At 45.9% G+C, this 16,031-nt stretch overlaps 1 protein-coding gene across 5 annotated transcripts in view; it reads right to left on the minus strand.

The window, feature by feature from the left end:
- The window catches only part of TOM1L2 (target of myb1 like 2 membrane trafficking protein), a 50,880-nt gene that overhangs the window by 20,819 nt on the left and 14,030 nt on the right, over positions 1-16,031 (minus strand). For all 5 annotated transcript variants that reach the window (XM_082772539.1, XM_082772536.1, XM_082772535.1 and 2 more), the window contains exons 2-8: positions 12,374-12,458; positions 11,857-11,935; positions 10,069-10,218; positions 5,615-5,749; positions 4,491-4,649; positions 3,598-3,714; positions 817-950 (exon numbers count right to left, since the gene is read on the minus strand). In XM_082772539.1, the coding sequence (XP_082628665.1) occupies positions 817-950; positions 3,598-3,714; positions 4,491-4,649; positions 5,615-5,749; positions 10,069-10,218; positions 11,857-11,935; positions 12,374-12,458 (859 nt within the window). The remainder of the gene's footprint in view (positions 1-816; positions 951-3,597; positions 3,715-4,490; positions 4,650-5,614; positions 5,750-10,068; positions 10,219-11,856; positions 11,936-12,373; positions 12,459-16,031) is intronic.

The following is a 16,031-nucleotide window of genomic DNA, read 5'->3' on the forward strand; positions in this document are numbered from 1 at the left end:
TGTGCTAAGAACAAGGAACAAAGGGTACTCTTTAGTGCCTCACTCCCCAGGCCTGTCATTACGGGGAAGATTAAACTTTCCCAAGACTGCCGCATCACGTGTCACCTCCTGCAGCAGATGTGGCTGACAGCGCCTTTGTCTGACATGCTGAAAGTCCTCTGACCCAAGTCCCGCCCCTGGGGATGATGCCTGCAGATCAGCCCTTCAAAAAAGCCCAGCTCTGCACAAGCCGGGCTTTTTCAAGATTTTCAGCGTTCTTTAAAAACAAAAAGCCTTACACGCACGGAGGCCGTGCCCGCATCAGGCAGCTCCCCCTGCACCGGGGCTGAAAGGAGAAAGCTCAGAGATCAGAAGGCAGAGAGAGCTCACAGGAGCCTCCCTGAGCCAGGAAGCAGCACAAGCATTTGTGCAGAGCCTAAGCTAGCAAAGTGGAACCAGCAGCCGGGGTTGTGCTATTTTCAGCCTCAAGCTCCTACATTCGTGCAGCACCACCCAGCAGGGACGGACGGGCTCACGTCTCCGCCAGTTCAAAGAGTTTTGCACCAAGTTGCCCTGCATTTTACAGACAGTCCCTGCAAAAATTCAACTGCAAGGACAAAAAAAAATAAAATCTTAGGATTTAAAGCAACAATTGAAGTCGGAATGTTACCATAAAAGACAACAGAAGGATTTTGTGAATGCTTTCTGTGGTTTGGCTCTCCGCATTTTGTTACGCTGGACCATTGGCTCAGCTGGCCATCTCCATCAAATGACCTCTTTAACAGCTGAATGAAATCCTGGAACAAATGTGAACAGTTGACAGAAAAGGTGCCTCACCTTTCGTATCTGAGGAAGACGTTATTTAAATCATCATTCACGTGCAGCAGCTCCTCTGTGACTTCTTCGTTGGACACTCGTGAGATAAGCTCCACAATTCTCTGCTGCATAGCTCTACAGGTTCGGTTCAGTTCCTACAAGGAATGCATTGTGCACACACGTTCTGATAAGCAGCTAGCAATAAGTAGATTTAGTTGAGCTCTGTTCACAGCCAAACATATCCCCCAGCTGAGAAACACTAAGACAAGTCTATCTTTGCATGATTAAATGTCACCCAAAAGCACATCTAATCAAACATGCCCTTCAAGAGACGATGGCATAAAACCTTGAGAGCCTATTTACAATTCAACATCCTGATTCTTCTTTAACTCTGAGCTCTTCAGAAAATAAATAACTGTACTTTAGTGATCTGTTTTAAGAATAAAACATGGTAATACAACAGCTTTCCAGAAGAGAGTTTCCAACGAAAACTCCATCTGCTCTTTTTGACGGCATCACCCTCAAAAACTAAAAGATGCACGCGGTGGAACAAGTGGGGAAAAAAGTTCATCAGGGCTGCCACAGGTAGCTAAATGTGTGCTACACAGCTGGAAGAGAAGGGCTGGGGATGTAGAACTTGCGAGAGAAGATGAGGGTGAACACACTACAAGGAGCAGGAGCATGAAAAGATGAGCGCCTCGCTCAGAACTGCACTGCACACAGAAACACTCCCATCACCTGAGCGAGCCCACAGGCAAGGACGGCAAAAAGGCAGTGGGAAGTTTCAGAAGAACGTTTTAAAAGAATATAGAGTGAGGGGATTTATTTTAGAAGTCTCTCATTCCAAGAAACCTGGGTGTGAGTTTGCCTGAAGGAGTTCTCCTGCTTCCAGGACACCTCTTTGATCACCAATTACTTAGCAGAATTTTTTTTTACCCCCGTTGGTCTGAAAGGCCTCGAGACCAAAGGTCAGAGCTGACTGGTATGTCGAGGAAGAACTACAAGAAGAAACGTGACATATGGCACGGCGCCACTGACTAGACCCACGGTTTTACTTCAATAAGCACTGACATTTCAACTAAAGCATGTCCCTTCGTCATCTCCCGCCCCCCCCCAGCTCCACTTCAGAGCAAAAATTCAGCACTAAACAAGGATGACTTGTTGGTACACAACCTTCGGGATGAAAGCAAAAATGTGTTTGTTTTCCTTGCTTGGTCTGACATCCTAAGCTCTGGATAAATTTCACCTAGTGCAATCCAGCTGCCTTAACAGCTTGAAGAATGTGTTCTCCAATGTCAGTTTTGATCCCATCACTTTAGAAGCAGATTGTGACATTTCAGAGGTTTGTTTGCTGCCTTTCCGAGAGGGCTGACAGTACCTATCTATTCTGCTCAGAGCTGGCTCTCTAGCAAGCTGTTTACATTTGATTGTTGGAGAAAATGTCAGGAATTATTTAAGGAGGATGGCTATATAAACCTCAAAGCAAGGAGTCCTTGCATACGGCACCCGGCTCACAGCTTTCAAAAGACTAACCGCCCTTTGTCATCAAAAACGGGTTCTCACCAGCTCTGTGATGCAGATTTAGGACGCATCCGTCGAAGGGAACCAGTTGGAACGAAGAATCGCTGCTGTCGCTCCATTTTACGATCAAGTTCTTTAACCTTAGAGCTACGCCGTGAGCTTACGCTGTCAAGATGTTAGTAGTTATTTCTGAATGTAAGCAAACCGTTCTACACGGTTTTGGTCTGTCATGGTTTCCTGGAAGCTTCTTTTGCTTTGAGCCGTCCAACCCAATTGGGCAGGAACTGAAAGGCTCTTTATTGCAAAGCCTCTCATCAGATGCCATCGTGGCTCTGAGACAAACACACAATACCGCTGCATGGGAGAGACCGGCTTTTGGATGGATTTCAAGCTCTGATGTATCACAGAGAGCAATTCCCTGCCTCCCTCCAAATGTACTATTGTGGGAGCCCATCCTCCCTGCTGGAGGATCAAAACAGCAGCCTATTTCTGAAGCTATGGAAAAGGCAAATACCACGTTAAGAGCAGCAGCTGGAATGCCAGATCACAGTATTCCTCATCTGTGCTGCATTTGTTCCTCAGCCAAGGGCACCCCGCTACCACCAGCCTGGGGAAGCAGATATGAAGCTTGACCCAAGAGCTCAGCTAATACAGTTTTCTGAGATAATAAATACAGCTCTGGATTGAGACTTTCCAGGAAATAAAACTCTTCTGGGTACTCCATCAAACCCTCTGGACAGCAGGAAACTTCAGCTGAGCTCCTGCCTTAAGCCACTGGCTTCAGGAGAAGCTACAGCACATCTGGAGGGAGAGTTCATATATTTCGAGATGCAGAGAATCCACAGACCCTTGGCAATATTTAGTCCAGCTGGAAATATGGAGTGTTCTTTCCTGCAGTGACTGGAAATGCTTTACCATCGCATGAGTGATGACAGAGGACTTGAAAGCAGCAGAAACGCTCAGTGCTTACCGAGCCCATGGCAATTTTAGGCTGTGTTGTGGTAAAGACGACTTTATGTTCAACATTAGGAAAAAAAATAGCTACATGGGCAAGAAGGCACTGGAGCAGGTTTCAAGGGAAGTTAGGAAATCCTCGTCACTAGAAGCTTTAATAAATGAAGAACATTAAGTGATGAGACTAACTGGGGTCAAGCATAGCCCAAATTCATTATGTAAACCAAGCAAGCCAAGGCACTGAAGTGAACGACAACAAAAGCCACCCCCTCAAAAAACACTCAAGCATGGAAAGGATCAGAATCGTATCTGCTAGGGAAGCATTACCTGAAGTAACTCAAGGTCTGAGGAATCCTCTTGTCCAGGTACCATTTCTGTCAGCATTTCAGACATCACTTTTGTATTCCCACGAACAATATCCAGTTCACTGCGCAGCCGGGCAATCTATTTTGGGGTAAAAAGACAGCAAGATGCTACACAGGCTTGTGGCTTTAAGCAGATGATTTTCAAGAACTGACTTTGTGATACATCTGGTTCTGTCTGACTTAATATCGGAAGCTCTGGGTATTCTACTGGAGGGAAAAAAAAAAAAGTTAAAGGCAAAAAACCTTTTACCCAGGAGACAGTTTTAGAAAAAGCAACAGAAAAAGAAAAGAACTTTGTAGGACTGGTCATTATCACAAAGCCAGATGTGCTACGCTCATATGGAAGGGAAGTAATTGGAAACAGCAGCTAAAAACAGATTTTGGTTGCAGTATACCTTGTGTATCTCACTCAAATATGGGGAAAGATATACAACTTTTGAGCATGATCTTTGGCTCTGAAGTTACTATTTTTGCACAGAGAAAAGCTGAGCTTATATTAGGGCATTTGCTAGGGTCTTAGGCATGCAGGCTTAAGTCCTTGTCGGAAAGGCTTACTGCATCTGCAAGACATTCTGTGCCTCTGAAGGCGTGGGGCTCGTGGGAGTAACTGTTTACCTACAGCACAACTGCTGTGTCGATTGGTGTATCAGACTGAGGTTTCATAACTGCTGCCATTAGGAGGCCACATGTACAAATAACCCTAGATTTTACAGCACAATAGGAGGAAAGATTACTAAGCAGAACCAGACTTTCTTAGGCAATTAAAGTCAGAAGAGTTAAAACCAGAGTTCCTCTGCAAACTAGCTTTTAATTTGATCTGCTTAGTCGCACTCAGAAGAATAATCATCCCAATACCTGTTCAGAGTTAGCAGTGATGGGACCAGTCACGTTCAGAGCTGGAGCCTGAGGAGCAGAATACGCCGTTGGAGAAGTTGAAGAGTAAGAACTGGTGCTCATCCTTTGCTGAGACTGTGAATTGTGCATATTTGCTGCAGGATCAACTTCGGGAACACTCTGCCACATCAGAAAGACAAGAGTTCAAAAGCTGAATGGTGACGGCACTTGCTTTGTCAGCAACCTCAGGCCAGATATGTTCAAATATAGAACATAATTGTACCTTGTGGAAAAGGTCAGTGTAGTCATGAAAACAGACCAGCAGGCCAGCCCATAAACAGCCAGCTGCAACCAAAATGCATGCCTGTATGTTTTGACCCAACCCACGTGCATTTAAGTTAATTTATCTTTACAAGAAAAGTGAGAAGAAACATGAAAACAGGAGCTAAAGATAAATAACTGTAAATAATTTAAAACTGGGAATTAAACTGCAGGCTTACAAAAGATGATGTGATAAATAGATACCGGATTTAATTGATCTTGACACAAGGATTGCAATCTTTCAGCCCTGATCATCTGCATTTACCACTTCAAAGACTCATTAACTTCTCAGGGTGAATAATCAGCACACCTGTGATCATAAAGTTACTTACTAGCAGCAGTTTTGTCAACTTTACAGGCCTAACTGTTCAAAGGTATAAAGACCTCACGTTACCATGGGATCAGCGGGAGATTCAGACTCTGTACACCTTTGAAAGACAGGCTTTGGTTCAGGCTTATCACTAACAAGAACAAGTAGAGTACTGAGAAAAGAAAGCAAATCTGCATCACATATCCTTCTGCTCTCTATTTGAGCAAATTAGCTGCATTTATCTGGTGGGTTTGTGGTACGAGACAAGTGTACAAACCTCAAAACTCTTTTCAGTATGATGCTTGACTCCAGGGAGGAGAAACCATTACTTTATCAACCAGCCAAAATGCAGCTGTATTATGCTTCTATTACATGCCCCTTCGCTATAAAAAGGTCTTTTCAGAAGTGAGAAAATAAGCCCAATTCAGAAAAACAGGAGGAGAAAAAAGAACAGTTACCCAACTATCTCCACGTCTCTGGAAAATGCCCCCGGCACTGCAATGCTGCAACTTACCCTCTGTGGTGTGTGGATTGGAGATAAAGCATCAAGATCTGCCATGGGAAACTCTATGCCTTTCCTCTTGAGTTCTTCATAAATATGCACTACTCCAGTTAAATCAGGGCTACTTCGAAAGGCATCAGCCCAAGCCTGGAAAACACGAGGGATTATCCACAAACCTTCCCAGTGAAGTTCCTGATACATCCTGACCTTGGGTACTAACTACAAAAGCTTTCACATATTTCAGCCTCAAAGGGAAGCTGTAATCATTAAACCTGATCTGAAAGATCCTACAAACGTTATCAAGACAGTCACGTAGGCACTTTATATGACTGTAACGCAGACAGCAACCCAGTGCACATTAGCTTCGTACAGCCCCGCTTCATCAGGATCTATAAATGCAAGTGAAAGCCTCTTCCAAGCTCCTCTCCGTAGCACTGATTGCATGCTGATCTTTTCTTCATATCCTGTGGCCAATGACCCACCAAAAAAAGCCTGCATGAAAGATTAAATCGATCTAGGCAACATTTATGAAGTCACACAGCAATCCTACATAACCTTAATTTATTCTGTTAAACATCCTCATCTATCGACGAAGAAAAAAAACCACATCTGTCAAGTTTTTGTCAGTATTTATTTGGACCAAACTTAAATAAAGAGGGCTGTTTCTGAGCTTCTTATATCACAAAACATGCAGTGCCACGAGCAGCAGAACTAATGAAGCCCGTATTCTTATGGAGCATATCCAACACTAAGACACCCCGCAGTGTCAGAAAGAGCAAGCTTAAAGGGAGAATTTCCCACAACCAGAACACTCGTAACATCTCTCCCGCTTGAGCCCTCTCGTGTCTAAAAAGACTTCAATTCATATTTGAGCTTTTCCTTCCCCGGGAGCACTAAGTGCTTCTCTTCGCCAGCCAGCCTCCCGTACTCATGAAGCTGTTCAGAACGTAACATCCTGAAAGAGTCTACCCCTTTCTTTTTTTCTTTTTTTTCTGGAAACTTGCCAGGTATTAACAATTTAGGGGAAGGAAAAACTGCAATATTAACTCTATTTTTAACTCAATTAAAAATGAAGCGTTCCCCCAAGCCCCCACGTAAGTGAGGTAGAGTAGAAGTGGGCTGGCTCCAGAACTACTGAGAGATGTGTGTGGGCTCCGAACTTAATTCATTTAGTCATCCCTTTTACAGCAGTTCTTTGACTATTTTTATTTTAAAAGCTGTTTTTAAACCCTGCTTCGTACTGAAGAGGAGAGAAATCAAAGGTAGCAAAACAAGATAAGAAATAATATTAACTTTTAATGTGCATTTGTAATTTGTTCTATTCTAAGAGCATTTCCTACCCTATGTGCTCAGGAGACAACCTATTATCGCCTGCAAGCTAACAATTCTGGGTTTGCTTCTTAGCTTTGCTCAAGTAAATTAATGTTCTGATGCAGCGCAAGTCCAAACAGCCCCATGTGAGCCATGGAAACCAGCTCGGACTGCAACGAGCCATTCAGTTTTCTTGGAAGCGACCTTCAAAACCATCCCTAATTATCACGGAGACATTCACTGTGCAGGTACCTCTGCTCTCGCACTGCCTCTGCATTATCAATTTATGTCAGGAGTCATCTGAACGTTGCTTCTCCATAATGGTGCTCCCCACTTCAACTCTATTTGCAAGTAAGAGTGAAAAATGTTCAGCAAGGGATGTTTTATTTAATCGTCACTCAAAAGAAACATAGAGGCAAAAGCCTGCTGCCTCCTTTCACGAGGCTTGCTGGCCCAGGAGGATGTACTAATGCATCCCCTGCTTCCCTGGGCATTAAGGACAGAACTCACTTCATCTGCACTCTGCCTTTCTAACATATTCCCTCTCCTACGACTCTGCTGGAGAAAGGAGATACTTACATTTGTACTTCTCATCTGCCTGAGCTGGGGATGTTATCTGTACCTACATGTCTCGTGGAGGTCACATCCAGGACTGGGCACCATTGTCCTAAGTGCTGCTACACACGTTGTTCGACAATCCCTGTCCCAGACAGCTTACAATTCAATGAGGCAGAGGTAATATTAGCTCTGCTTTACAGATAAGGAGCTACACAGAGAGCTTAGGCTTGCCATTGTCCGAAGCAGCGTATGACAGAGGTGAGATTGAAACTGAGATCTGAGACCTTCGGAGGCTTTGGGCCAGACGATCAAAGATAGGCGCTTCGGGACGCTGCTGTCTAGGCCCCACTTGGCACTCTGCGTGCCCAAAAAGGTTAATTAAATACATTGCAAACCCAGCCTCCGGATCAGTGCCATCACGAGACATTTTTTCCAGTCTCAGACACTCACAAGAATGCCATGCCACTAAAAATCTCCCCGGGCTTCATCTTTGATGCCCAGCAAGGTGGCACCAAGGTGGTGCGAACTCTGAGGTGATATGGCAGCTCTTAGCAGGGGCACAGCAGTAAGGAACAGAGGCCTTTTATCAAGGTGAAGGAGGAAGGATAAACACTATCTAATACATGCTAATTCATGTACACTGGGAAATGGGTTGGGAAAGTGAGACACAAGATGCCCAATGTCTCAAAACAGGCAAGTCTCTAGATAAGAAATTGCATGGAGCTTTATCTACTCCTGCTAGGGAAAGGCCCGGGAGTATAAGAGCTATATGGCTGAAGACTTGTGCTGGTTGTACAGCCTTTTTCCATGCTTCCAAGTCTGTGTTATTAATCCCCTCCTTTCTCTTCGTATTAATTCCCTGATATCAAATTGTAAAAAGCCTCCAGAAGGGGATAAATGTAATGTTAGGGGAGCAGAGCTGAGAAGAGCTCAGCCCCCCTGGAACAGAAGTAACTCCAACTGCAGGGAGCTCTAACGAGCAAAGCCTAAGCTGAGCAAAGTGGTTATAACATATTGGACACTCCAGGTGCACATGTCCATAGGGCAGATGAGACCCATCCACAGGCAACTTTCCTAATTCCCAGGCTTTTTGTACCAAAAGGCATTTAGCACCCGGACACAGCGAGGCTTTTAGCTGTGCTGCACTACGTCTGCTCAGATAAAGCTCTGCTTAATCTTAAACACTGAGGCAAGGACTGGGGCTTTTTGGTTATGCTGCAAACACCTCCATCTTAGTTCCATTAATATCTTGCAGCCCACATAAACCCAGGACTCAGAATAACCAATATCCTCTAAATCAGTGTAGAAGAGCAACGAGCACGGAAACATGAACAAAATTTCTCCTTATGGGACAGCATTGACCATCACCTCATGCATCAACTCTCCCACCCAAGCAGGCAGGAGCCCAAGGGCTCAGTCAGATCCACAATTATTTTTAATGATTTATTTATATTTATATTGATTTATTGATTTATTTATAATATTGAATTATTTTTAATGACTTCATTAAGGCTTTTTTTTCCTTTCTTTCTTTATAAAAGCACAACACTGAGATCAGAGACCAGAAATAGAGGGACCCCACGTGCCCCAGTGAAATGCCCACCTTGTGTCCCCACCCAGACTGTTTCCTCTTTGGAAATCACTTATTTACATTCTCATGCTCCAACAATGTCCTGCCTGTGTACCCAAACAACAAATAAACCAGCAGAAATGCAACTGCATGCTTTGCCACAAAAATCTGAAATATATTTAGAAAACTATGCTATGTGTTTGTAAATACCATCCCACAAGAAACATTGCAGCAGGTTTACATAATTTTAAATATGCAGTGTCTTTTAATCTCTGCTGTATGCAATAGCCTGTAGGAGCTTAGTGATAAAGCTTCCTATAATTGTAAAATTTCCTCCAGGCAGGCACGAATGTTTCCTCATGTGTTGCTAATGGCTTGTGGAATTAACATGGCTGTTTATTGTTATGCTGCACAGAAGGAAAAGTGGCAGGCAGGCCTATGCCTGAACGTCCCTGCTGCAGACAATGATCTGACAGCACACTTTCACTGCAAGATAACCAGAGAAAGGACACAAAAAAAAAACATTTTATCTCCAATATGATCGTTTACTTTCCTGTAGCCATCTTTAAAAGGAATTCAGAATACTTTGAGAAGAAGAGGAATGGCTCTGTTTTATATTCAGGGGAACAGACACAGAAAGGCAAGTGTTTTTCAACTAACAGCAAGAGCACAATTGTCTTTTAAAATTTCCTGGCCCCAGATGACAAGCCCATCACAGGAGCAGGTCTCCAGCTCCTAGATTTGCCTGTTAAATTGCAAAGCCATCCACTTATCTTTTATTAAGTCCTCTTGTTTTCTAGCAGAGTGCTCTCTCTCTAACTAGAATCCAGACATTTCTCCCTGGCTACAATTTCTGTGCATGTGCCTGTCTGCTCTTCCCTGCCAATCTGGAGATATTGTTTGTTTTTACATGTAAAAATCTTGCTACATTTTTTAATGATGACAGCATGTTTAGCGATGCGTAGCACCGAAGCAGACAGTCCTTATTCCAGGCAGCGACATATGGAAGCAGAGACAAGCTGCGTACCTGAATCAGCGCTAGTACTTTATCCTGCACAATCGTGGGGGGATTATTCTTGGGCGAGATGATTTTCACCAGAACGCCATCTATGAAGTCACGGTTTGCCACTAAGACGTGAAAGCGATGGCCACAGTTCTTCACACAGGTCTCCAACACCTACACACACACAAAAAAAATCATTTATTGTTGGAGCAAAGCTTGATCACGCACACAGCAGCTATGTGGTTGGCTTCTGATTTTGTTTTTGTTTTATATCTTTTGATGGGAGAGAGAAAAAGGTAGAGGAAAATTTAGTCTTATATTCTCAGTTCTTCATCTTTTCTTCCCTAATATTGCCAAAAAGCTTCCTTCTCACACATTTTTACATAGCTCACCTACTGTTAATACATGAGGCACTTTTGTGATCCACTTTTGCTTGTTTTCAAGGTAAAGAAATATAAAGTTTTTTCCTCTTCAAAGCAAAACTTTCCAACTTGCACAGCTCAGCAGCTAAATACAGCACATCACATCAAGAGCGGGTAAGACAGAGGACATCCTGTCACCGTGAGATATTACCGTGCTGTGACACTCCACCATTGTCTGTGTACCTGGGACACAGCTGGATCCAGTTGCTCTGAGCTACAAGTCATGTTTTCGGGCTGGGAATTCAGGTGAATGATCTCCACTCATTCAAAACACTCCCTTGCGAATGCTCTGGCAGGTTATACTTTGACACATTTTCCCCCTGCAACCTAGCTGGAGGCACGTTCCACTTGCCATTCAACTGCCATGGAGGAACAGCTGTTGATTTTTCTCTGAAGAACATGATTAGCATGGAGATAAATCCACTGCGTCACTTCTCCTCACAGCCATGCCTAATAACCGCTGCAACTCTCTATCTGAGGAGTCTGTAATTACTCTGCTCCTTCAGCTACTTTCATCAGCCCTGATGACACGGACTCATTCCTGATGAATTTTGCTCTTTCCTGTGCAATGGCTAATCTCGTGGCTTGGTCCTTGGTAATCTGTCAAAGTGACAATCCAGGATAGGAAATAGCAAGAAGACAGAAAGTACAGTCACGCTTCATCAGGGAGATGCAACAAGAGCTGTGTGAAAGAACCATACAGATCACCTGCCCGCAGCAGCATAACTTCATCTAGTTCCTGCTGCTCATTCCTCAGCCCGCTGCGGTGCAGAGCCTGTCCAACACCACGATTTCTGGAGAGCTGCACTGCCCAGGAAAGCCCAGCTCCAGCCATCAGGAGGAAAGGTCACCGGCAAATTATCTCACACCTTAGCGGTGCCGTGCAAGTGCACAGAACATGATTTACACTTTATTGAGGGAAATTAGATCAGCATAAATTAATAAGTCTCCTACAGAGATCCGCTCACAAGGGAAAATGCGCGTCAGCTACTTAGGAAGCTGAAAATACGGCGAGTTCATCATCATCACTTGGAGATATGCCCACAGATGTTGTCTTGGGGTGGAGAAACAGTTGGGCATACGGGGATGGAAGCAGAAGACAAAGCCCCAAAGGGTACAGACCCATTTGGGCTACTCAACTTTCCTCAGTCAGTCCTTGGGGTGGATAAGAGCCCAGACAAAAGCAGAAATCAATTGAGTCAGGAAAATGCTATGCAAAGCTTCCAGTAACTCCTGTCAAGGGAGCGAGGAGGCAGTTGGAGGGAAAAGGGCAGAGCAGTGACTGTTAAAGCAAAGAGTGTGCACATTCAGGAGAGTCCCAGGAAAAAAACAAAGTGGCCAAAGAAAAGGGATCTGCTCTTCAGAGGCATTCCAGCCTGCCTCCACTCACCGTCAGAGCCAGCATGACCTCTCTGTAATTTTTGTTTCCGTTCAGCCTCTTCTTCAGTGCTCGAATGGCATCCTTTGGGCTGAAGGAGAAACACGTCTTGTTAGAAAGCTCTCACACACTTTTCACAGCCACCAGTTCTCTGGCAAACTGCAAGAAGCACAGCTTTTCTGATGCTGAAGGAGATGCATCAGAGAAGCTTTCTATTCAAGTGGCTCAAATTAATAACACTGCCACACCGAGAAGAGATACACCTGCTGAAAAGAACCCCAGAAGCACAAACTTGGTGCCCAGTCCAACAAAATGTTTTTCAAGCCAGCCCTCCCAAGCAGAGACCTAGCTCACAGTGTGCTGAGTCTCACAGCACTTGTCTGAAACGTGTAAGGAAAAGAAGAATCAAACAACTCGTATGCAAACTATGAGCACCTGCCCCAGACACACTGCACCTCCTCACGTGCTGAATGCAACACGGGAGATGCCTGTCCATGAACCTTTCAAAGCAGGCTGAAACAGAGCATACCCTTCTTCTGTCTCGTTGATAATGTCACAGATCTCCATGTTAAGCGTCCAGTCTTCACTCTGCAGAGAGCCATCTGTGGCCTTTTCTGTAAAGGAAAAAAAATATATACATTTTTCACATCCTCCTGATTAGGTACTTCAATCCATCTTCTGTTACTTTGAGCTGAAACTATCCAGTAAAAGAAATATAGAAAAAGAATTTAAAAAAAAAGTCCCACTCTTCACCCCTGTGCCACAGCCCCTCGATATCAGCTTGCCATGGGGCTCGGCGCTGCGTCCCTCTGTCCCACGCCGTGTCCCCAATCCCCTAACCACAACGGGGCCGTGCACTGCTCCCAGCTGCATCCTCCCTGCTCGCATGGCAGGTAACTCGCTCGGGCATCACGTTTAATTCTGGGGGAAGGCTGACCCGTGGCACTGTGACAGTGGCAGATGCCAACTGCTGGGAGTTTAATTTATAGGCGACTGCAAGAGCAGCGCAGCCGTAACTTCAAGCAGGCAGTTGACAAGAACTATTTCCTCCTTGGGATTTCCTTCTAAATCAATAGGTTTCTGTCGAGCGGTGCCTAGAACATCCCCTGAATTCCTCGCGCCTCTCGCTGGCAGCATTCGAACCCGACCTGCAAATAGAAGGGCTGCAGAGTTCAGTGTGAAGCCTGTGGCCCAGGAGACCTCAAAAGGGGAGCTTTAACCTGAAAAGGACCTTCTCTTCCTAATTAGTCTGGGTTTTCTGCAGATGCCTGGCATCCAATTAAGGTGAACAAAAGCTTTTTTTCCCCTCTCTAATGTAAAATAAACCGAGAAAAGATTTCTAAACGCTTCAAGTCAGAACCAAAGCCGCAGGTACCATCTTCTCCAACCGCCCTTCTGTCTTCCCATCCCATCCCAATCTGTCCCCAGCACCAGGCAGATTTTGTTTCAGAGCGCCAGGCTCCGAGCACTTCGCACATCCCTTTTTCTGTTTACCAACAATGCTTTTTTCCATTAACATTTTTATCACTGCGGCTGAGGACATCGACGCCCGCAGGCCCTCATTATGGGATGTTATCTGCAAAGAAGCCGATGTCTCTGGGTAACTCGGGTTTGGGCGGCTTGTCCCCAGCACACCAGCTCCGCCAAGGACAGCGGTGACAGCACACGCAACACCCAAGCAGAGGGTGCCGAAAAGAAGCCGTTTATCCCCAAAATTGGAGGAGAGGCCATGGGAAAGGCCTCCGAGGGATGCTCTCCTGGCTCACCACTCGCACGGCACGCGGCTCACCCCGCAGGGAGGCTGCGGAGCTCCCCGGCTCCTCCAGCACCTCCCGGCAGGGTTCACTCGGGCAAGAGAAACTCCCTCGGTGCAGCACGCTGCCTTTCTTCACCAAAGCAGAGCTGACAGCCCGCTCTGCTTTGGGTCTGGAGGAGCTCTTCCCGGCTACGTAAAGCTGCTCGGGCAGACGGCACAGGAACCCTCCCCGCCGTTGGTTAACTCCTTTGTGACAGCTGAGAGCAGCGCAGCGGCAAATCTGGGTCAGGCACGCTGCAAAGGACGAGCTGCTACACATGACAAGTGCTCGTGGGCTCCGTCGCCGGAGAAGAGACTAAAATTAGCTCCCGACTCTTGTTCTGAATTACAAAGCACCCGCGGGGGGGAAAAAAGAGCTGATTTCCAAAAAAGACAACCGCGCGTCCTGAGCCCACGCGGTCTCCCCCACACGTTACGCTAACTAAAGAACAGAAATGCAAAGGAAAAAAAAAAAAAGAATTAAAAGGTAAGCAAACTTTCTGGGAACAGAGGATTTCGCTGTCCCTCCCAGATCTCTGATGGGAAATGCGAATCGAGGTCACTGGGGACCACAGGTCCTGTGCTACCCGCAGCAGCATCTCGGCACCTTGCTGTCTCCATCACAGCCCAATTTTTAGCCACGGAGCAGCGCCACAGACACATTTTGTCAAAATAAACCTTAACTAAATGGGCTTTACAAGAGCAATGAATGAATGGGCTGCTAGCGCAACTTTGTGCAGGATCAGCGTTTTCCACGCTCATTTTTAAGAAGCGATTATAGCAGAAGCAGAGACGATGAATGTTGCTAAGTCGCTGCCTGATGTCAAATGCTGTCAGGAACACACAAATTCGTTAATATAGTTTTAGATTAAGGAAATAAATCAAATGCCCAGCTTAAGGAATACCCTCTGTTTAAGGCGTAAGCTCTCATTCTGCAACCCTGCGCTCATAAATCCTTCGTGGCTTTGGTGACCACCTTCCCCAGCGGAGCAGATGCAGCAACTTTTTTATCTCTGAATATTAAGGGGGTTTTAATGTTAACTACAATGTTTTGCTAAGCAGCAAGGACTGCAGGGAGGTGAAGGCAGATCACGTTCTCCGGCAATAAAGCTTTATGTACATTACCAGAACAAAACGCAGCTAATGAAAGTGATTGATACGCGCAGCTTCGCGCGGAGATGAATTCCTGCAGCCCAGAAAACACTGAGCGGCTCCGCCTGCACTCTTCCTTAAGAGAAACCCTCCCAGCAGATCTAAAACACAGTAAATTAAAAATACTCGATAACCTGTCCAGGATCTATCGGACATTTTAGAAGCCGTGCATCCCTCTGAGGCTTTTCCTCAGCCAGCAAATAGATACGACTGACAAAATTAATCATGTTTTGGGTACCGGCGCAGAACTGTGAAGGAGTGGCATGCAAATACTGACTGTGCACAATCACCAGTTCCTCACCACTTCAGCCTCATTAAAAGGCATCTCAATGGCACTCGTTCCCACCAGGGCTCTGAGATACGACCAAAGGCATCCCAGGGTGGTGCATGAAATGTCAAGACAGACAAGGGAAGAAAAATCCCAGCGGGAGCCCTCCCTGCTGCTCCCCGAACACAACCGAAGGGTTTCTGGCGTGGTTTAATTGCAGAAGACAAGGGCTGGCAGCTCCCAGCCTGGCTGCTGAGGGTGCCCTGCGTGGCTTTCCGAGGGAGCACGGCTCCCATGCTGGGGCTGTCGCTGCTGCAGGGCTGGAGGTGGCATCTCGCAGCGCAGAGCCCCCAGCACCACAGCTGGGGATGCTCTCCGAAACGAGACGCTCTCAGTTCCCAGCACATCCCCCAAATTACAGCCCAAGTGTTGTGGTAGAGAGAAAGACAACCTGGCACTCCACTCCCAGCGTGCTGCAGACCTTGGACGCTGCGTGTGCACGTGCATTAGCTCAGCTCTGCTCTGCAAGAGAAAGGACCTCTATGTACAGGGAAAAAAAATGCAGAAACATCACCAGCCACCTGGGACCCAGCTCAAAAGGCACCCAACAAAGCCATGCCAACCCTGGTTGTCCTCTAAGCAGGCACTCTCAGCCCTTTCAGACATCGTCCATGGTACTTTTGCTTCAAAATCACAATTTAATGTTGATGACACTCTTAAAATCTGACTTTTACGGCATACGGATGGGACAAAGCAGAAATCCTAGCTCTTCCCTTTTCCTCCCTTCCAATGCTCCTCTCTCTGAGCCTGCTAAGGGAGACACCCTGAAGATGTTCATTAGGATCGCAGCTGAGCCCGTTTAAGTCCATACACATCAACTCACGTCCCGCATGCACGGCTGTAAAGCCCTGCTGGAAGCCCTGGGAGCAGCTACTCGGCGCTGAATGATGACAGCAGGCATGGCTGGGGTGA

This window comes from Aythya marila (assembly GCF_965140915.1).
Source record: "Aythya marila genome assembly, chromosome: 15".
Lineage (NCBI taxonomy): Eukaryota > Metazoa > Chordata > Aves > Anseriformes > Anatidae > Aythya > Aythya marila.